The sequence below is a fragment of the Acomys minous genome (assembly GCF_964271855.1).
Source record: "Acomys minous genome assembly, chromosome: 5".
Taxonomy (NCBI): Eukaryota; Metazoa; Chordata; class Mammalia; order Rodentia; family Muridae; genus Acomys; species Acomys minous.
The window spans coordinates 119088141-119111894 of record NC_140494.1 but is presented as its reverse complement, the minus strand read 5'-3'; the positions used below and the strand labels follow the sequence as shown (position 1 = coordinate 119111894).

Sequence of the window (23754 nt, the reverse complement as noted above, 5' to 3'; positions counted from 1 at the left end):
CTCAACTAAGTGGTAGGAGAGAGTTGTATCCATCATCTTGGAATAGCTTCCATACAGCTCATGGGCAACATGGGCCTACAGAACTTTCTCCTCCATGTATTAGAGATGTATGTGTTGATAAGTGCATTAATCATTCAGTTAAAAAAAAACACAAAAACAAAAAACTGTGGTCCCTTCTACACTGTTACAAGTCCTCTTCTCCTCCACTTGAATGACCTGAGTGCACTTAAAAGATAATCACCACTTTCTACCCCTAGCCTTCAACTTTCTCCTTTTCTGATTTGAAAATCAGGTATTAACAAATAACTCATGTGCATAAAATTGAAAAATAACTGCATGTGTCCAATAAAAAGAATCATAAAATAGCTGAGAAGTTCTTAACGGTATACCTTAAGCTGATCTTGGGTACAGAAAGTCTACAGCTGAAAAACCAGGCAAACAGAAAAAGCAAGAGGGAAAAAAAATTCAAACACAGAACAGGTGGGATGTACAAAAGAAGAATGATATATTTCTAGTTACCACATTATTATATTCAGATGCGCACTACATAACAATAAAAATTAAAACTAGAAATCATACTCAAACACATAACATATACTCACTCAGAAAACATGGCCTATTCAGAGAAAAAAAAAATAAGATGGCTCAGCAGGACAAGGCAGTTACTGTCAAGCCTGATTTGATCTGGATCCCACGTGGATGAAGGAGAGAACCTGGTGCCAAGGTTTTCTCTGACTTCTAAACACATACTATCAACATTCCCCTACCCCAACAAACACAAAACAATTAAATAAATTTTTCAAATGTTAAACAATCTGATGACAGAAGAGACAACTCAGTGCTTTATGCACTTGCTGCACAATCCCGAGGCTGTGAATATGAACCCCACAACTAATGTAAAAAGTTTGGATGCTTTAACACTTCTATAATCCCGGTACTCCTATGCTACGATACAAGACAAAGACAGGACAATCTCCAGAAGCTTATGAGCCAGGTAGCCTGATGCATACAGGAGTGAACAACAAAGAGATCCAGCCACCTCAAACAAGGTAAAACACAGGGGCTGATATCTAAGGCTGTGTTCTGACCACCACACATGTGCCATGATCTATGTGCATTCACCCTTACACACATAGACATGCCCACAACACATTTTCACAAATATGCAAAAACATAAATCAGAGTTAAGTGTGGTGGCACACACTTACAATCCCAATGCTTAGGCTGAGGCAGGAGAATCACAAGATGAAGGGCTGACAGGCTATATAGCAATATCCAAAAATATCAGTAAGATGAATAACTATTCATCCCATATTTCCTTATAAACATTTACCAAACTTACTGTTGATTTTTTTCATTTAGAGTGTTCATGCCCTGAAGATCAGAAAGAGGTGTTCTTGGGTTTTTTCGGGTTATACCTAACAAAAGGGAAAAAAAAAGTATAAAATATCAACAAATTAGTGCAACTTCAAAATACAAAAGAAAAAATTTCTAAAGAGAAGAACTAATAAACTTCGTTTTAAACACCTGATAAATGTCAGATACTATGAGTAGTTCTGTAACTATCACAACTGGAACCTGATTAAATGAACCTAAATAGGAACTTATTAATTTCATTTAAACATTAACATTAGGAAGTATAAGAGCAAGCAGGTTAAAGACTAAATAAATACAAAACTCATGTATTCTGATACTCAAAAACACTTCTAAGGTGACCCTTTGTATCACTTTTTGGCAACAAATACACTGCTGATTATCTAGCATATACTTTAGAAATCTATGGATGCTACCTATAAAAACACTCAAAATCAAAGACTATTTCCTTATGGATTATGAATATTTATAGGCTCAGTAAATACAAGATGATCAATATATATAAATGTTTAAGATACATTGGAAAGGAAATCAAGTATTTTTACAGAAGATCTTCATTAAAAAGATGACACAATCATACAAAGAAAATCCTAAAAAAAGATGTAAAAAAATCTGTAAAGTTAATATATTCAGCAAAAATATAGAAAATTACATTGATGTTTAGATAGCAACTCTATTTCTGTACAGATGTAATAAGTGATCAAAGACTAGTAATTCCATTCATAAAATCAAAATAATGTAAACTTAACAGAATAACTCAAGATGTCTACATTGAAAATTATAAAATATCACTAAAAGAAACCAAGGGCCAATTAACGGGATGATATCCATGCTCATGATTAGAAAATGTATTTTCAAGATTAAAGACGCTGTTTCCCAGACTGTGGCCATGGTTTTTCTTCTCTTGATATTATTTTTAAAAGTATTAAGTTTTTAATTCAGGGAATTCTAACTTATCACTTTTCCTCTATTTTTAGTTCATGCTTATATAGCCTTAAAAACAAAACAAACAACAACAAAAAACAAAAAACCGTGGCTTGTGTTTTTTCTCAAGTTTTCTTATAAATTTACTGGCTTTGAACTTTAAATCGCATGACTCATTCCAAAATAACTTTTCATGACTTAAGAGTTCTCTTTTAACAAATGGATACCAAGTTGCTCAATGCCATTAGTTTGTTGAAATAATCCATTATTCCACTAAACTATCTCAGCACCTTGGTAGAAAATCAACACGCCATATTACATATATATGGATCCATTTCTGTACTTTTGATTTGGTTCACAGTTTTCCTTCCATTTTGCTCCCTTTCTGCAACACCTAGTAATACTGAATCCAGGGCTTCATGTATGCTATACAAGAGTCCTAACACTCGACCACTGCCCTACCCCTAGTCCTCCTCAATTCGGTCCGTCTGTCTGTCTCTCTCTCTCCCTCCCATCTCCCAGCTCTCCTCCTTCCTCCCTTCTCCCTCCACTCCCCCACTCTCATTTTTGAGAAAAGTTTTCCCTAAGTTACTATCTCCTGTGCAAGTTTCCACAGTAAGATGAGATTTTAACTCGGCTACCAAGCCCATCTAACTCAGTTTCCAAAAGAATGAAAATTAGGAGTTGCTTATCTAGGTAATTCTAAGTTAGGGCCTCCTAGTCAGGTTGTGCTAAAGCTGCCAAGCAAGACTGCAGTCATCCTGGGACTAGAATACAGGATGGCTCACTCTTAGGTCATCCAGCCAGTTGCTAAGGAAGCCCAGCTCCTTATTACCTGTTGGCTGAGGACTTTGGTGGAACTCTGAATGGAGCTGCTCACGCAGTGGCTTCCCTCACGCTGATGTAAAAGCTAACAAATAAAGTCATACCAAAAATGGGAATGGTAATCTTTTCTAGTATTAGAAGTGATACACTTGCCATGTACTTTTGTCACACATACCTTCTCTTATAAAATGTGGGAGTGGACTGGCTGCCTCAAATACTATAAATGGCATTTATAAACTCCACATTCCATGTATTTAGGGTTTAAAATGTGATTTTGTATCTGTAGTAGGTATCCTACAAGACTGTTAAGTTCACGTTTTAGTTATAAAACAATTTTACAGATTTTTACCTTTCAACTAAGGGCCACGTTAACTAATTCCTTCCTTTCAAATTCCTTTTCTATATCTTTGTTGTTGTACTAATCTAATCTGCCTGTGACCCTGAATACAAGTGGCTATATGAAATATCTTTACCTTGTCTTTACTAAAATGTCTTAACTTATATGTATTTGGAGAAAGTCTGTGCTAAGATTTTTCATGCAACCCTTTACAAACTGGGGCACTTAGTTGCCAGGTTTTAAAAGAAAAGAGAGCAGAATTATGACAACCTTTTTTTTTTTCATTTACTGAGATGATCACATACTTTTTCTTTTATAGATGGTTATCACAGTGTGTTAACTAGATTGTTAGCATGTTTTGGATCTTGACTGTCCCTTAAGGCCACCACATTAGAAGTTCGGTTCTGCAGAATGTTTTAAAGAAGCTGTGCTGGCAGCAGGTAGCAGGGTCATTACCAGTGCACGTACAAAGGTGGTTCTGGGACTCCAGCCTCTGCTCCTTGCTTCTTAGCCTTCAAGTGAGTTTTGTTCTGCTACATGCTCGCCTTATAATACACTGCCGTTACTAAAGCAACAGTATAAACAAACATATTACAGACTATTATTTGCTTTCTATATCAATTCTTTTTAGCTCACAGGATCATTTGATTTATTTTCCTTTTTAAAGGCTTAACATATTGTTTTTCCTAGATTCTTAAGGTAAAAGCTTCAATTATTATTTTAGTGAAAAAAAATTTTAATGTAAAAGTTTAAGGGCTGGAGAGATGGCTCAAATAGTTAAGAGCACTTACTGCTCTAAAAGACAACTGAGTTCAATTCCCAGCACCCACATGAGATAGTTCAAAAATGCCTCTAACTCCAGCTCCAAGGGATCTGACACTCTCTTCTGGCTTCTGAAAGCACCTGTATACATGTGGCATGCATGCTTACATGCACATACACACACTTCTAAATAAAAACAAATAAATATTAAAAATAATAAAAAGTTACATTTTTCCTTTTATACATTGTCAATGCATTCTGCACTTGTAGTGTGCCAGGATTATGCAACAGTAGTACCAAAATACTTTAAAGCTGCACCTGCATGTAACTGCAGTGGAAATTAAAATACATAAAGTAAATGACGGCATCAATATGCAGAAATTAGGGAACTGCCAATGCATAATGTCTTCATGCAACCTACGCTGAAACCAGACCCATAAACTACAATATTATCTAGTCTGCAGTTGCCAGGCTCAATCATGAAGAAACAAACAAAACAACTGAACTACATGCAACTACTTTAGAATTAAGTACAGTTCACTTAAGCTGTCCTCAAAAGATTTGTAGACTGTTTTGAAAGACTGAGGATACAAAAATGAGCAATCAGAATGATGACTGTGTATCACTGGAAATAATAACAGTAATTAAGAAGAAATTTTAAAGACATCTTTTAAAAGCTACTTACTTTTATTCTTACTACAAGAAAAAAATATATATTTTCTCAAAATACATTATACATTTTCTTATACCAATACAGTAAAAAAAGAACTCACTGCAATTATTTTTTAGCACTTCTACTTTAATTGCTCTTTTATTAAGTAACTCTAGTAAAAGTAGTAACCTAAACATGTGGCAATTTATTAAATGCACAAAGCAGATTTTGAGTAAATTTAGTCTACTACACACAAACGGCTTAGTTTTCTGAAGAACTCATTTATTATCACAATAGGGGTAAGCCCAAGTATTGTAACCACACAGCAGATAAAAGAACCTATTTGCACGCAGACTAACAAAGAGCCAAGAAAGAAATGGAGACCAAGTGCATCTTTTTTATCAATTTTAAACATAAGCAGACATATATTCTGATTTTCCTTATGCTAAAACACTGATGTGGTGGTTTCTTTTAGACACAGAAAGTCTGAGTCAAATGTTGCACTCAACTTCAATGGATCCCCTAATAACACTGCTTATGCAGGACTCACATATAAGCAAGTACAAAATTTAGCCAAATAATGAGGAAACTTTTGGGGAATGTTGACTATCATGATTACTGTGATAATTTCATGAGTTTCTATATATGTAAGATTTACCAAATCGGTCTCTTTTATTGTACATTTGAGTAAAACTTCCAAAAAGCACTAGGAGAAAAAGTACTATTCATTTTTCTAGAATGAGTCAGATACTTTCAAGACAAAAATGGAAACCAATTTAGTGATACAACCTAAATAATTAACAATGTGGACAACAGGATTCACCCACATTTACCAGGTGTATCAGCAATTTCAAGAGAAAGCACTAGAGTCTAAATAAAGGACTGGGGAGGTCATGCTGCCTATGCAATCTCCATGCTACCCCCATGAATGCTCTTGATTTCCATTTCCAAACGGATGTGACAACACAGGGTTTACGAGGATCTGCGGCCTTACTGTACTTCTCCTCCTTGCACCTCTGCAGAATCTCTAAGCTCCTCTGGTGGACTGGGTGTTGGAGAAAGCTGATACTATCCATACTTTTCAAAATTGCACATGGCGTTGTATCATCGTGTCCTTGAGAAGTAAAACAAAAAACCAAAGAAAAAAGAAAAAGACATTATTTAAGCCCAAACCAGTAAGAGAATCAAAGACAATGCTGCCAACTCTCTTAATATATTTTAAAACATAGGATGATGTGACTTACTTTCCCCAACTAAATATTCTTTTCAGATATACAAAATGTCTATTTTATTAATCAAAGTATTCTGAGTTAATGCCATATGAAAAATTCTACATTAAAGTTTAAGGAACATTTCATACAGGTTCTATTATTGGGTTGTTCTTCAAAAATTATTCCTTTCTGAAATGTCTTTAGCATATAGTTGGCAACATTGATAGAATATGAGAGAAATTATACCCAGTTTACAAAATAATTTAACAGTTCTTTTGCATATCTGGCAATCAACCACACTTGTAAATAGTCTATCAAATGTATACGTCTAAGTAGTAAATCACCAAAGAGTAGGAACTTGAACAAAAAATAGCTGGGGAATCTATACCTCACCGCTGAAAAAGGAGATAAAAGTGAATTACTACCAGGAAAGAAAAGACACAAGACCAAAGCCCCAGATGAAAGGTAACCAAGGGAGTCATTCTAGCAATAAGGCAAGGGAAGAGAGCAGCTTCCAGAACATAAGTATCAGTGAAAAAATTATTTAAGGTAGAATATAGTATTTCCATATTTCAAAAGAGATAGACTCTCTGAGTGTCCCTCAGAGATCACCTTAAGAGATATGGAATAATGGTTACATTGAACAATTTTGCCTCAAAAAATGCAAACTGTATAACCTAGGAACATATTAAGTGTTACATAATGAACTAAAGGTTCATTAGTACATTTTATTATAGAATTAGGAATGAGTCTCAATGTCATAAATTACAAACAGTTCTCAATATAGTCACTTTAAAGCTCAAATATTAAAAAAAAAACTCCTTGCAACAGTATTTTTTCATCTCAATAAAATTCTCTAAGCTAGATTTCTAAGTTCAGAAAATACTATCCATACATTTAAGAAAAAAAAAACCCACAATCTTGTTAATCATTGGATAGTACATAAAAATAGAAAGGTTTTTAAAATGATAAAAAATCTACTTCAAGAATTTTATCAAACTGATAAAAATGAATAAAATCATTTAGTGGAGAAATTGTAATCTTATAATTAACCAAATACATAAAAGTAGCAGACTTTTAAAGTATAAGTCCACTTCAAACATTTTAACAAGCTGATAGTAAAATGTAACTGTTTTTTAAATGGATCAGTTAGCCAAGATGAGAATCGATAATTGAAAATGTTTAATATTTTTTAAGAGACAGCCTGTGGTCATGTCACAAGTAGAATACTTAATTTCAATTATTACCAGTAATTACACTTGCTGGCTAAGTATCAGACTAGCCTGTACTTAAATTGACAGTCAAATAAAGTGGACAAGTTTGGAGAGAAGAGAAAGATAACAATGTATAATCTATTCAATCAATTGATAATTTAAAGATATACTAGAAATAATTCAAGAATATGTAAAAACTTTTGTGTGAAAAAATAGTTATTAAAATCCACTGAATTACTGTGTAGAATTTTAAGAAAATTAAATATTACTTTCTCCATTGCACTCCATTTTCCATTTGATCTATTATACCAGTGTCACTGCACTATTTTCCATTTGATCAAATGTATTATACCAGCATCACTTGGGTATTTTTGTAGCTTTGTAGCTTTGTGATTCAATGCTGTGTCCTATTTCTTTCATTAGACTTTTAAACCTTTTAAAAACATTTTTAACTGCTTTAACATTATTTTCCAGACTGTAACAAAATTTTTACACCTTAAAATTATATTTTTCTTGCTTGTTGTATATAGTAATTCCCTCTTAAGATGACTTGATTGTTCCAGGATAATTTACAAATATATTTTCAATGGAGGTTATCTTTTAAAGTATCACATAAACTGTGTTTTTGAAGGATTACAGTTATTTCATTTGTTGTTTCATTTGTTTGGGGCACATACAAATTTTTGAAGCAAATCTTCTGTTTTTGTTTTTTAAGTCAAGGGAGCTTAGGCTGAGCTCAAACTCAAAGCAACCCTAGTGTCTTTGCCTCCTGGATGCTACATTACATTATGTACTAGCACATAATACAAGTCCGGATCTACACTTACAGGAATCTACCTAAAGTTTACCAGATTAAAGTTCTTATTGCTTCTCTATATAAGCCCAGTGAATATAGTTTTTCAAAAGCCTTTTTAATTACAGAAAAATTTAAGCTTTCAACCCTCTGACCCACCAAGCAGGAACTTCACGATCCAAGCTCCACTGTACCATTCACACCTGAGGCCAGATCTCTGAACCTACATTTTTATTATGGCAGGTCCCAAGCCTGAAGACTCCTCCTGTCTCACATTGCCTGGGCAAATCTCTAAACTCCTGGAGCTCAAGTGATCCTCCTGCCTAGTGTTCCTTAATAGCAAGGACGCTAAGTATGTTCTACCATATTCGGCTACTTGAGTCCAGGTTTATTAAGTACTCTGCTTGCTGAGTTTAAGCAAATGTTTGTATCCATGTAAGCCTGAACCCAGATATAGAGCATTTCATCCCTTCCACAGTTATTTTATCACCTTTCCTATCACTCCTACCCTTGCCACTGACACTACCAGAGGCAATCATAGTCTGATCTTTCCCTATACATTACCTTGCATGTTTCTAAACCAAATGAACTAATATTGCTGCCTTTTTGCTCAGTAATTTTAAAAATTTACAAGCTATGAGAATCACCATGGCAGGAATATGTCCTGATGTGTTCAGATTCGTCCACTGATGCACATGAGGGAGTTAAGAGTAAATGCACGGAGGGGCTGGAGAGACGGTTAAGAGCCATCTCAGTGCTCTTCCAGGGGACCCAGGTTCCCTAGCATGCACATGGCAGCTCACAACTGTGTGACTCTAGTTTTAGGAGGTCCGACACCCTCACACAAACAAATGTGCAGGCAAGATACCAATACATATAAAATAAAAATAATTTTAAGAAAGAATAAATGAACAATAAACATTCATTTTGTGTTTATATATACTTTACTGAAACATAATTCACATGACACAATTCACTATGCAAACTGCAAGTCAACATTTTTTAGTCTAACAAACAATGCTATACACCATCACTACAATATACTTAAAAATGTGTCTATCATACCAAAAGGGGAAACAGAATAGGCAGAGGTAGTCGTTGAAAAGAAGGAACAAGGTAGGAAAGGGAGCGCAGAGAGAAATGAGGGTAGAGATCAGACCTGGGAAAGTAGGGTCAGGAAGACAAAAGGCCTGCAAAGAAAAGAGAAATTGTGGGTGGGGTGTCTCTGTGAAAAGCTGGAGAGCTAAGTCAGAGTAGGCTTCAGGGAGGCTATGAGGGGGATGCTAACCGAGACTTCTAGTAGCAGGGGCCATGGAGACTGAAGAGGACACCCTGACTCCCTGTGGAAGGAGGGGAACATCAACTCACGCACAAACACTTCAACCCAAAATTTACCCTGCCTACAAGACATGCAGGGATAAAGACAGCAGATAGAGCAGAGATTGAGGGAATGTCTGACCAATGCCTGGCCCAACCCAAGACCCACTCCACGGAAGAGAGCCAATCTCTGACATTAGTAAAAATACTCTGCTATGCTTGCAGACCGGAGCCTAGCAGAGTTGTCCTGTGAGGGGCTCTACCCAGCAGCAGTTCGAAACAGATGCTGAGACTCAGCCAAACATTGGGTGTTGCTTAGGGAGTCTTGTGGAAAAGTAGGGGGAAGGAGAGAAGCGCCTAGACTTGACAGGAACTCCACAAAAAGAGCCAACTAATCAGGGCCCAGTGGGGCTTGTGGAGGCTGATGCGCCAACCAAGGACCATGCACAAACTGGACCTTTGGCCCCTACACAGATATAGGCAATGGATAGCTCAGGCTTCATGTGGGTTCTCTAGTTAGGGGAGCAGGGGCTGTCCCCAACATGGACTCTGTTGCTAGTTTTTTTATCACCACCCCCTGGCAGGGCTGCCTCACCAGACCACAAGGAAATATGCTCAGCCTTGATGCAACTTGATGAACTGGGGTAGGTAGGTAGGAGGGGGCTCCTCTTTTCTGAAGAATAGCTTGGGATCGGGGAGGGGAGAAGAAGGAAGCATGGGACTGAGAGGAGGAGGAGGAGGAAGGCATGGGACTGAGAGGAGGAGGAGGAGGAAGGCATGGGACTGAGAGGAGGAGGAAGGCATGGGACTGAGAGGAGGAGGAAGGCATGGGACTGAGAGGAGGAGGAGGAGGAAGGCATGGGACTGAGAGGAGGAGGAGGAAGGCATGGGACTGAGAGGAGGAGGAGGAAGGCATGGGACTGAGAGGAGGAGGAGGAAGGCATGGGACTGAGAGGAGGAGGAGGAAGGCATGGGACTGAGAGGAGGAGGAAGGCATGGGACTGAGAGGAGGAGGAAGGCATGGGACTGAGAGGAGGGGGAGGAAGGCATGGGACTGAGAGGAGGAGGAGGAAGGCATGGGACTGAGAGGAGGAGGAAGGCATGGGACTGAGAGGAGGAGGAAGGCATGGGACTGAGAGGAGGAGGAGGAAGGCATGGGACTGAGAGGAGGGGGAGGAAGGCATGGGACTGAGAGGAGGGGGAGGAAGGCATGGGACTGAGAGGAGGGGGAGGAAGGCATGGGACTGAGAGGAGGAGGAGGAAGGCATGGGACTGAGAGGAGGAGGAGGAAGGCATGGGACTGAGAGGAGGGGGAGGAAGGCATGGGACTGAGAGGAGGGGGAGGAAGGCATGGGACTGAGAGGAGGGGGAGGAAGGCATGGGACTGAGAGGAGGGGGAGGAAGGCATGGGACTGAGAGGAGGAAGAGGAAGGCATGGGACTGAGAGGAGGGGGAGGAAGGCATGGGACTGAGAGGAGGGGGAGGAAGGCATGGGACTGAGAGGAGGGGGAGGAAGGCATGGGACTGAGAGGAGGGGGAGGAAGGCATGGGACTGAGAGGAGGGGGAGGAAGGCATGGGACTGAGAGGAGGGGGAGGAAGGCATGGGACTGAGAGGAGGGGGAGGAAGGCATGGGACTGAGAGGAGGAGGGGGAGGAAGGCATGGGACTGAGAGGAGGAGGAGGAGGAAGGCATGGGACTGAGAGGAGGGGGAGGAAGGCATGGGACTGAGAGGAGGGGGAGGAAGGCATGGGACTGAGAGGAGGGGGAGGAAGGCATGGGACTGAGAGGAGGAGGAGGAGGAAGGCATGGGACTGAGAGGAGGAGGGGGAGGAAGGCATGGGACTGAGAGGAGGAGGGGGAGGAAGGCATGGGACTGAGAGGAGGAGGAGGAGGAAGGCATGGGACTGAGAGGAGGAGGAGGAGGAAGGCATGGGACTGAGAGGAGGGGGAGGAGGAAGGCATGGGACTGAGAGGAGGAGGAAGGCATGGGACTGAGAGGAGGAGGAAGGCATGGGACTGAGAGGAGGAGGAAGGCATGGGACTGAGAGGAGGAGGAGGAAGGCATGGGACTGAGAGGAGGGGGAGGAAGGCATGGGACTGAGAGGAGGAGGAAGGCATGGGACTGAGAGGAGGAGGAGGAAGGCATGGGACTGAGAGGAGGGGGAGGAAGGCATGGGACTGAGAGGAGGAGGAAGGCATGGGACTGAGAGGAGGAGGAGGAAGGCATGGGACTGAGAGGAGGAGGAAGGCATGGGACTGAGAGGAGGGGGAGGAGGAAGGCATGGGACTGAGAGGAGGAGGAGGAGGAAGGCATGGGACTGAGAGGAGGAGGAAGGCATGGGACTGAGAGGAGGAGGAAGGCATGGGACTGAGAGGAGGAGGAGGAGGAAGGCATGGGACTGAGAGGAGGAGGAAGGCATGGGACTGAGAGGAGGAGGAAGGCATGGGACTGAGAGGAGGGGGAGGAGGAAGGCATGGGACTGAGAGGAGGAGGAGGAGGAAGGCATGGGACTGAGAGGAGGAGGAAGGCATGGGACTGAGAGGAGGAGGAGGAGGAAGGCATGGGACTGAGAGGAGGAGGAAGGCATGGGACTGAGAGGAGGAGGAAGGCATGGGACTGAGAGGAGGAGGAAGGCATGGGACTGAGAGGAGGAGGAAGGCATGGGACTGAGAGGAGGGGGAGGAAGGCATGGGACTGAGAGGAGGAGGAAGGCATGGGACTGAGAGGAGGAGGAGGAGGAAGGCATGGGACTGAGAGGAGAAGAGGGAAGGGGCTATGACTGGGATATAAAGTGAATAAGTAAATGAAAATGAAAAAAAAATGTGGCGCACATTTACCAGAACTTCATTTCTTTTATGAGTAGCATTCCACTGTATGTATATATGCCAAATTAATAATTACTAATATAATTTCTAAACTATAAACCAGAATTCAATTTTCCATTCCTTCAGGAGTCAATATTTGTTGTTTGTACTTTTCTGTCATTATTTCCATTTCAACTAGTTTCTAATTTCTTGTTCTTAACCATAGAAATAATCATATTTTAACTTCCATAACTTCAACAGACTTGTCCCCTTCCGTTCATTACGCAAGTTAATAATTTGAGCCTTGTAGCCAGTCAATTTTGCTTGTTTTTGTTACATTTTTCTGGTTTTGCTTGGGGTATTTTGTTGTTGTTGTTGTTTTGGTTTTGGGTTTTTTTGGAGGGTTGTTTGTTTGACAAGTTGGTTTTGGGTTTTTGAGACGGAGTTTCTCTGTGCAGCCTTGGCGGCCCTGGACTCGCTTTGTAGACCAGGGTGGCCTCAAACTCACAGCGATCCACCTGCCTCTGCCACCCAGAGTGCTGTGATTACAGGCGTGCACTACCTCATCCAGATGCTTCGCTTGTTTTTTTTATTCTGTACTAATTTTTTCCCAATCTAGTCTACAATGTCCTGCTTAGAAACAGTAGAACACTGGGTTATTGGCCTGAAGTCCTGTTTTATAATACAGGTGTTTTGAAGCTCTACGCCCTTCTATAAGCACTCCTTGAGCTATATTCTATAGGTCGTGACTGTCTCCTAGCAGTGTGTAGAACACCTGTATCATGCATAAACTTATGTAACCAATAATCATTTCCAGGCAAGGCTTCTACTGTCCACCATCCAACAAACAACACATGGCAGGACATAAACCGACCAAGCAGGGACAAGTATAGACTATGTTTGTTTGTTATCTCTAGCTCAAAGTATCTTCTTCTACTTTTTCTTATTATTTCTTTCTTGATCTCCTTGTTATGTTGAAGGATGTTATTTGCTTTCTACATAGTAAGACATTTTTTGTTTTCTTTACTTTCATTATTACTGCCCTCCTTTTAAACAGACCCTTTTTTTATTATTTAGTTAACAGTTGACATGACAATTATAATTAAAATACTAATTTCTAGGACTCTAGTCCAAATTAAAAAAAATTTCAGTTGCACAAAAAGTGGCCCCTATCTCTTTCTTTATTTACACTGTTACTATCAAATAAGTTATATCTTTTTTGTGTGTGTGTGGCTATTTTGGGGTTTTTGTTTGTTTGGTTTTCAAAACAAGGTTTCTCTGTGTAACCTTCGCTGTCCTGGACTGGCTTTGTAGACCAGGCTGGCCTCGAACTCACAGTGATCCGCCTGCCTCTGCCTCCGAAGTGCTGGGATTAAAAGCGTGCGCCACCTCTGCCCGGCTGTAAGTTATATCTTTTAAACAGTATGACCATCGGCATAAAATCACAATTATTACTTTAAACAGCTATCTTTTGAGTATTAGAATATGTAAAAAAAAAACCCAAAACGTTTATTCCATCTTTTTTTTTTTTACTTAACTATAATGGTCCTCTTCTCTTTTTCACTAATGTTTCTTAAAAAAAAATTTTTTTTTTAGTTTTATTTATGTCTGTGTTTATTTCTGTGTATATGTGCACATATGAGTGCAATTCCCTCAGAGGCCAGAAGAGGGTACTTGATTTCCCCCTAGAGCTGGAGTTGCCAGAGGTTGTGAGACTATTAACATGGATGCTGGGAACTGAACTCAGGTGGCTCTGGGAAATCAGCAAGTGCATTTACTGCTGAGCCATCTCTTCAGGCCATTACTATCATTTTAACCATTTCAATCATAAGAATTCCTTTTCATATTTCCTATGGGAATATGGTGGTTTGAATAGGAATGGTCCCAATAGGCTCATATGACTGAATACTTGGGGATCAGGAAATAGGACTACTTGATAGGGAATAGGAGGCGTGGCCTGTAGGAGTACATGTGGCCTGTTGGAGGGAGTGTGTCACGGAAGAGAGGGGAGTTTTGGGGTTTCAAATACTCAAGCTAGGTCCAGTGTCTCTCTCTTTCTGCTGCCTGCCCATCCAGATGTAGAACTCTCAGTTACCTCCGCAGCACCATGTCTGCCTGCTCACTGCTATGCTTCTGGCCATGACAATAATAGACTAAGTCTCTGAAACTGTAACCCAACCTCAATTAAGTGTTTCCCTTTATCAGAGTTGCTGTGGTCACAGTGTCCCTTTCCAGCAAGAGAACACTGACTACTAAAACAGTGGGAAAGTCTGCTAATAAAGTCACTTAGGATTTATTTCTCTAAGGACTATCTTTTTGCTTCTCTTGTTGAATTTTTGTTTTGCTTTGTTCTGTCTTTGAGATAATGATGGTTCTGGAATTCACTATGTAGTCTATGCGGGCCTGGAGCTTAAAAAGATCTGCCTACATCTGCCTCCCAAGTGCTGGGATTAAAGGCATGCACCACCAAGCCTGGCTATGTCTAGGAATATACTTAACCACTATCTTTCAGAAAGACATTTTGCATTTGAAGGAAGTAGAGCTATTTACTATAACTCTTTCCTTCAACATTTTGGATATGTAATATTCTATTACCTTCTGTGCAGTGAAGTCTGATCAAAAACCATCTGTTTAATCTAGGTCCTTTATACATAACAATCATTTTCCTACTACCATTTGCTATTCATATTCTCTGTCTCTTTTATTTCATGTTTTTAATTACATTTATTCAGGGAGTGGGGATGCACAGTTGCCATGGCCTGTTGAGGTCAGAGGACAATTTGCAGGACTTGGTCCTTTCCCTCCTGTAGGTCTCAGAGACAGAACTCTGTCATCAGACTTGGCAGGAAGTGCTATCTGTTAAGCCATCTAGCCGGCCCATCTCTAGACAGTTTATGACATGCCTGTTTGGATATCTTTGAACTTACCTTTCTTTTCATGATTGATGACCTAGCATCTGTGGATTAATTTGTCAAGTATACAAAAACATACATTTAATAACTTAAAGGTATATGTGATTTATCAGATATGAAACATCATTGTAGAGTATGTCAAGAAAAAAAAAAGAACAAAATAAAAAGTATTATCATGGCAGAATACTAGCAAGAAATGGCTTACCACTTTTTCTCTGAACGTGTCTTTTACCAGCTTCCCTGAAAGCAACCACGGCTCTGAAAAACGCTCGGAGAACTGCCCATCGGAAAACAGCTACAGGATCAATTCCAGTCATCCCAGAAACAAAGGCATTTCTGCTGCTTCTCAGAAGAGCCACAATGTCTGGACGCATATGATCTGTATTTTTTTCCCGAAAATCCTATGAAAAAAGTACTAATGTTATTTGTAAAAAAAAGACTATTAAAATGAAGAAGATACTAGGTTTGAATGGTGGATGAACAGAGATTATAGAACTGAATTTCATTCAATGATAAAAGAATTGAAAATGTAATGGTAGCAGCCAGTTGGTATTTTATAAACATCTGAGGCTGTACAGAGAATAAATAATACAGAAGAATGAAGTATCTTTCTTATTTTTTATACTTATAATTTATATACTTTTCTAGTATCTGCTATTCTGCTTGTAGAGTTTGTTTTATAATGTATTAAAATGGAACTAACATTAGACTTTGTTGACTTCATTGAGTTTTGGTGGTGTTTGTTTTGAAACAGGCTATCATTATGTCGCTCTGGCTGGTGCATCAGGCTGGCTTTGAACTCAAGAGAGACCCTACTACCCCAGCCTCTGAAGCACTAGGATTAGAGGTATGTGCCACCACGCCCAGAAGCTTTACCAGTTTCTTTATGGTTCTTTTTATTGTGTTAACTTCTGATCTTCATCATCTCCATCTTTCATTTGAGTTCAATGTACTCTTTTCCAAGTGTTTTGAGATGAAATCTGATATAATTACTTTTCAACTTTTTACCCAAATTTCTTCTCAAGCATTTCTCTTAAATGATTTAAGTGGATTAGACAAACTTTAAAACAGTGTATTTCTAACTATTCAGTTGAAAATATGTCTTAATAAAATGGCAAGTAATTTTAATTGTGATTTTCTGAATTGATTCATCAACTGATTAGAAGAATTCTGATTAATATATAAATATGCAGTAACTGCCTATGTTATTGTTATGGCAAGCAACTGGGTCACCTGTTTTTAAAGTGCTGCCAAATTTGTCTGTTTGATATTTGTGTGTGTACCCTGTGGCACAACACTGGATTATCTACAGCCACCTTTATTTAGTTATAGCTTTCTGCAGTGCTAGGAATTAAACTTAGAGCATCACACATGGTAGGCAAGAACTCTACCACACAGCCACATTCTCAACCCTATAGCTACTTTTGGTCTCTTTCTGCTTCCTATAGTTGGAATCAAAATTATTTGATATAAACAACTTTTGATTAACATTTCATGAACTGGACACTTTTATCACTGTAAAATATCCCTTTTATCTCACGTAATATCTCTATCATTTATCTAGTTTCTTCAATGAGTATATAATTACACCTTTTAAATCATCTTTTAGTTTGAATCTACATGATAACATAAACAAACATCACAGAAACAGGTGTGTGTATACTATATGATAAATATCCCCTTAGTCTTAGTTCCCAGCTGGTGGTGGTGTTTGGGTAGGTTCAAGAGGTGTAGTCTTGCTGTACTATGTTTATGCCACTGGAGACAGGCTTTGAGTTTAAAGACACACCATTTCAGCCAGGCCTGGTGGCGCATGCCTTTAATCCCCGCACTTGGGAGGCAGAGACAGGTGGATCTCTGTGAGTTCAAGGCCAGCCTGGTCTACAAAGCAAGTCCAAGACAGCCAAGGCTACACAGAGAAACCCTATCTCAAAAAAAAAAAAAAGAAAGAAAAGAAAAGAAAGAAAGAAAGAAAGAAAGAAAGAAAGAAAGAAAGAAAGCTCACAATTACCTAATAGTGCTTGGAACAGAAGCTTCAAAAACACTGTTATGAGTATCATCAAAGAAAAAAGAAAAAAAAGAAAAAAATGAAGTATGAAGATGAACAATGAGTTTGAGACACATAGACAGTATCAGTTTTTCTAGATTTAAAAAGTTCACTAAAATGGACTGATAGATTCATCTGTACAAGGAAAGCAGAAGAAGCATTATCTAAAATGGTACCACACTGAAAAGCAGATCTCAACTCTAGTTCTATCCTTACAAAATGTCTCCAAAGACTACTGATCCAGAGCCTGCAAAAACTACAGGAGAGGGCAGTGTGACAGATATAGTAACATACATCTGACGGAAGAGTTTGGGGACGGTGATGTTTAAGAAACAACTTTCACATATATAAAATTGTCAAAAAATTTAAATGTCCTATATTTTAAAAGATATACCTCTGCTCTAAAACCACATTGAATAAGAAATTTACTGACCTTTACTCCATATTTTACTTTTCCAGCATAATGTCTTATGATAAAAGCAGGCTCCATCACAGCTGGAAACTCAATGTAAGAATTATCTTCATGTTGATGTTTAAATTTGTCTAGTAATGTTTGGTTTGTAGCCTGTGGAAAGCTGAATTGAGGGAGGCAACAAATTATGAGAAAGATGTAGTCATTTATATACCATTATAAAGTACATTATAATTACAGTGCTAATATACTATACAGTTTATGAAGAGTTTTACCTATAGATTATAATCAAAGTCTTTTCATTTATTTGGGGGAGGGACAGGGTTAGGAGGTGGGAAAGAGGCTTACTGCATAGCCTTGGAACTTGCAATGTAGACCAGGCTGGCTGTGAACTCCTAGGGATCTGCCTGCCTCTACTTCCGGAATGCTAGGATTAAAGGTGTGTGCTACCATACACAAATAATCACTCTTGAAACAAGCTAAAGAACTATGGATCCTACTGTATACATGAGGAATCACTTTACAGTTAGCCTGAGAAGTTAGCTCAAGTCACTTGTTATTTAAAAGCTGCACTGTGCAGCAATAGTGGATAGCCCAAAGAAAAATAAAACCAAAATCATATATATTCTTTGAGGGTCAATATGTTTCAAAAATGAAATAATCTCTTGGTCTTCAATAGGTTTTTTCTTATTTTCTCATATATAGGTAGTAACTTTCTAATCTACACCAATTATTGTGTTAGAATGGTAAAACAGAGCTCACTTGGAGATTTTAGTGGAACTAAGAAAGTCAGAATGTTGAACAAAGTTTCCCACTGGACAAGGAGGAGGGGGTTATATTGGGAACTGAGTGTCATCATTTTTCTTATGTCCTAGAAACAGAATTCTTCTATATTTTGTTCATACCCTGAAACTTTCTGTAAAGCTGAGTTTTAAAATCTTCAGTTATTTAATCTTGGAGGAAATTTGAAGACGAACATTCAGATTGTGGGATGAATAATGTTGGCTACTTTTTGTCATACTGTGGAGATCAGCACCAAAAATGACACAAGACAGAATTGATAAACTTGTAATTCAGGCAGGAAAAGACCACATCTCATGTTTTACATGGTACTATCGGGGCACTGCAGGAATTTCTGGGAAATTGCTAGTTCAAGAGTGTAAAAGAGCTCCTCGTTCCTTATTCAAACAGGGCCTCCTGGAAAACTGTTTCCCCAAGATTCATTTGCCTATGACCACTGTCCAAGTACTCAAGAGCGTACCACAGCCAAGGATGAGCGGGTCCCAACAGTAAACTTTGCACCAAAAGCAGTTATTAATGCCATCAAGGTGATGCAGGTTTTTGTAAACATGTAAAATATAAGAGTTGTGGGATTGTAAGGGATTCTACCAGATTTTATAAGAAGGCTAGGGGAGCCAGAGAGACGGTGCAGTCAGAAACCCAGAAGAGGACTATGAATAAAACCAAGTAGCAGTCAAAATTCCAGGAATTTGGCAATGCCACAAACATAGAAGAATCTCCAATAAGCAAGCAGCCTCAGAGAAGTGCCAGGAAAGCAGGAGATTGCAAAGTCATGAAGGTGGAGCTGTACAAACACAGGAGAGCTTAGATTATACCAGCATGTGACTTGGGTAATAGATTTGGATGCTCAAGATTTAATGTTGCCCTAGTGGGTTTCAGTTTTCCTTGGCCTGGATTCTCCTTTCTATGCTCCCATCCATCCCTCCCTTCTGAATAAGAATGTTGATCCTGTGCCTGCCCTTACCACTCTATGTTCAATGGACATAACTTGCATATTTTTTTGTTTTGTTTTGAGACAGGTCTCTCTGTGCAGTCTTGGATGTTCTGGACTCACTTTGTAAACCGGCTTGTCTTGAACTCACAGAAATCCACCTGCCTCTGCTTCCATGAGTGCTGGGATAACAGGCATGTGCCACTGCACTGCGCCCAGCTCACAATTTGCATTTTTAATTTTATAAGATATCACAACTAAAAGTTGCCTTCTAGACTTGAATTTTCAGATAAAGCTCAAACTATTTAAACTGCAGGAACTCTTGGAGTACTCTAACTACTTTGCTTTATGATAGACATGAGCCTTTGGGAACCAGGAACAAAGAGTTACGATTTGTACATGAAATGTTACCAGAAGACATGTATATTTAAAGCTTGGTCCTCAATGCAGCAGTGTTTGAGAATGACAGGGTCATGATGAATTCACAACTGAACAGACTATTAGGAGATGTGGCCTAATTGAAAGAAGTGGGTCACTAGGACCCAACTTCACCCAATCGATCTGCCTCTAGGATGTCCTGGGGTGAGTGACCTCAAGCCCAAAGCAACTGAGCCAAAGAAACAGATCAAAGACTTTTAAAAACTGAGACCCAGAGTAACTTTTTCCTTCTTTTATCTTTCTTTCCTCAGGTATTTTCATCACAATGATGAAAGTGACTAATTACTAGGAGTTTCAAATAAACAGTCTGACAGACAGAAAAAGAGGAATCTTTGAGAAAATAGTTTAATGCTAGCATAAATAATGAGTAATGTTGTGATTTAGTTAGGACAATGCTAAATAGCAATCTTTTTTTTTTTTTAAATGTATAACTGCAGCCCAGAAGAGGGCACCAGATCTCATTACAGATGGTTGTGAGCCACCATGTGGTTGCTGGGAATCGAACTCAGGACCTCTGGAGAAGCAGTCAGTGCCCTTAACCTCTAAGCTAGCTCTCCAGCCTCTAAATAGCAATCTTAATGTGTAAAAATTATTCAAAATTATAACAAAAATGGTTAATATTCATATAGTAGAATCAGGAAAGAGAATGGCCACTGGTTTCAGATCATCCTAGCTTATAATAGCGGTTCTGCAGTGTCCTGAAACAAGCCACATAAGCTTTAATAATCGGTTCTCTAAACTGGTTCATAAGATAAACATAATGTTAGGTATAGCAGTGCTAATAAAATCAAATGCTACTAATAATTGCACCAAACACTATCTGCCACCTTACAGGGATTAAATAAATGTGAGCAGGCTTCATATGTTTCCCCCCACCCCCAGCCCCATCTCTCTTTCGGGAGGGGAGTCAAAACAGAGTTTCTCTGTGTGGCTCTGGCTGTCCTCGAACTCACTCTGAGATCTGCCTGCCTCTGCCCTCCTGGGTGCTAGGATTAAAGGAGAGCACAATTGCCACCCAGCCTTTTGTATGTTTTCAACACTGCCATTTTTCTCGTAACTGTGGCTGGCTTCTGCATTCACATACTATCCTGAACTAAAAACTTCTTTCTAAGCTCATTCTAAAACTCTAAAGCCATTCTAGAAAAAATGATTACTCTTACAGTCTGAAGAAGAAGCTACAGTTCTACACTACTGTCACCAATTCTAATCCTACTTGTTTCAAATCAAAAAGTCTACTGTAAAAATCAATTTCCCTTTTAATTGTGCAATGTTCCTAACTCAGAAAACATAATGAAGGTAAACGGAGTGAGCAATTCCAAACCCCAGCAACTACAACTCAGGTAGAATGCTCCACTCTTCTATTAAGGTACTCGCTTGCTGTCTGTAAGTAACAATTTATTTACTTCCTAACCCTCAGCATGGTTTTAACAATGTATGATAAAATTTCCTTTCTTTGAAATAGAGAAAAACGTTTCTAAAGAAGCCGGGTAGACTTAAAAAGAAAGGTTCTCCCAAGGTCTTATATATTGAAAAAACACTCACAAATATGTGTTATTGTTGTTGGGTTTTTTTTGGGGGGGTGACATTAAAAATTATTATTCATTTTAAGCTGGGTGTGGTGGCGCATGCCTTTAATCCCAGCACTCGGGAGGCAGAGGCAGGTGGATCGCTGTGAGTTCGGGGCCAGCCTGGTCTACAAAGTGAGTCCAGGCCAGCCAAGGCTACACAAAGAAACCCTGTCTCGAAAAACCAAAAAAAAAAAAAAAAAATTATTATTCAATTTAAAGCAAACACAATTTCTGTATAAAAATTCAAGGACTGGTAAGATAGTTCAGTGGGTAAAGGCATATGATTCTTTCCCCTCCCCCCTGAGGACTTGCCTTTTTTAAAAATATTTTTTATTAATTTATTCATATTACATCTCAATTGCTATCCCATCCCTTGTATCCTCCCATTCCTCCCTCCCTCCCATTTTCCCCTTACTCCCTTCCCCTATGACTGTGACTGAGGGGGACCTCCTCCCCCTGTATATGCTCAAAGGGTATCAAGTCTCTCCTTGGTAGCCTGCTATCCTTCCTCTGAGTGCCACCAGGTCTCCCCATCCAGGAGACGTGGTCAAATATGGGGCACCATATGATTCTAAGCTCAACAACTTCAATGATCACCAGGACCCATGTGGTAAAAAGAAAGAAACTCTTCCTTTATGTTATCCTTTGACCTCTATACAAGCACAATAACACACATATACTCCACCCTCAAATAAAATGTAAATAAATAAGCCAAGCATGAGCCGGGCATGGTGGCCCATGCCTTTAATTCTAGCACTCTGGAGACAAAGGCAGGTGGATCTCTGAGTTCGAGGCCAGTCTGGTCTATAAGCGAGGCCAGGACAGCCAGGGCTACACAGAGAAAGCCTGTCTCAAAAAATGCAAATAAATAAATAAAACTCAATTTAAAAGCTGAGTGAGTTATTGTATTCCTGCAATGTCAGCACTCAGGAGGCAGAGACCTCAACTTCAGGAGCAGACCCAGCTATTTAGCAAGAGAGACAGGAAGAAAAATCTTTTAACTGATAGGTTTCCCATGATGCAGTAGGGAATCATGCATTTGTGGGCAGAACTAACTAGACATCGTGGATAATCAAAACAAAACAATAGCTGAGTGTGGTAGTATACTCCTTGAATCCCAGCAGCTAGGAGGCAGAGAGAGGTGGCTCTTCCATGCCAACAAACAAAGTGAAGGAAGGGGCAAGGACATGAGATTAGGACTCTTGGAGATAATATGGAAGGAGTTGGAGGAGAAAGAGATAGTAGCTATAATCGTATTTCATTGTATACATGTATGAAATTCTCAAGAATAAAGAAATACCACTCAGGAGGCAGAGGTCATTTTGGCTACTTGGGGTAGTAGTTTGCACTTCCGTGTGAATTTCAGGGTTTTCATTTCTGTGAAGAGTGACTGCTTTTCCTCGAAGCCGCCGAGATGGCTGAAGTGGAGCAGCAGAAGAAGTGGACCTTACGCAAGTTCGCCTACTGCGGCGTGGACCTGGACCAACTGCTGGACATGTCCTATGAGCAGCTGCTGCAACTGTACAGCGCCCGCCAGAGGCAGCGCCTGAGCCCTGGCCTGCGGTGCAAGCAGCACTGGCTTCTCAAGCGCCTGAGGAAGGCCAAGAAGGAGGCTCCACTCATGGAGAAGCCGGAGGTGGTGAAGACCCACCTGAGGGACATGATCATCCTGCCCGAGATGGTGGGCAGCATGGTGGGCGTGTACAACGGCAAGACCTTCAACCAGGTGGGGATCAAACCAGATGATCGGCCACTACCTGGGCGAGTTCTCCATCACCTACAAGCCAGTAAAGCACGGTGGGCCTAGTGTCGGAGCCACCCACCCTTCCCACTTCATCCCCCTCAAATAGCGGTGGCCAATAAAGACTTGTGTTCAGTCAAAAACAAAAAGAGTGACTGATGGTGACTGCTCTGAATTTACATCACACTTCTGACAGTACAGCTATGTTTACAATAATAATTCCTCCATTCATTCCATTTTTTAGTGCCTCCAGTTCCTTTATCCAGTGCTTTCAAGACCTCATTGTACCTGTCTTTCATTTCTTTGATTAGGTTTACTCCAAGATATTTTTCTTTCATCTGATGTAATTAAGAATCGAATTATTTCCTCAACTACATTTGCTGAACGTATTTTCCAAGGTCTGCAGAGCAATCACTGATATTTTTTTTTAAGTTTCTTTTCTCTCTCTCTTTCTTAAAGATTTATTTATTTATTCGTTTGTTTGTTTGTTTGTTTGTTTATTATGTATACAATGCTCTGCTGCATGTACACCTGCAGGCCAGAAGAGGGCATCACATCACATTATAGATGGTTATCAGCCATTATGTGGTTGTTGGGAAATGAACTCAGGACCTATGAAGGAGCAGTCAGTGCTCTTAACCTCTGAGCCACCTCTCCAGCCACCAATCACTGATTCTTAACATAAAAA

At 39.7% G+C, this 23754-nt stretch overlaps 1 protein-coding gene and 1 pseudogene across 7 annotated transcripts in view; one reads left to right on the top strand and one right to left on the bottom strand.

Moving 5' to 3' along the window:
* The window catches only part of MYO9A (myosin IXA), a 173646-nt gene that overhangs the window by 78555 nt on the left and 71337 nt on the right, over positions 1 to 23754 (bottom strand). For all 6 annotated transcript variants that reach the window (XM_084782524.1, XM_084782527.1, XM_084782526.1 and 3 more), the window contains 4 exons: positions 17609 to 17750; positions 15334 to 15529; positions 5869 to 5988; positions 1343 to 1418 (listed from right to left, as the gene is read on the bottom strand). In XM_084782524.1, coding sequence (XP_084638650.1) covers positions 1343 to 1418; positions 5869 to 5988; positions 15334 to 15529; positions 17609 to 17750 — 534 coding nt within the window. The remainder of the gene's footprint in view (positions 1 to 1342; positions 1419 to 5868; positions 5989 to 15333; positions 15530 to 17608; positions 17751 to 23754) is intronic.
* On the top strand, positions 22355 to 23190 carry LOC311597923 (small ribosomal subunit protein uS19-like; annotated as a pseudogene). Its single transcript has one exon. The product of its transcript is annotated as a small ribosomal subunit protein uS19-like (transcript).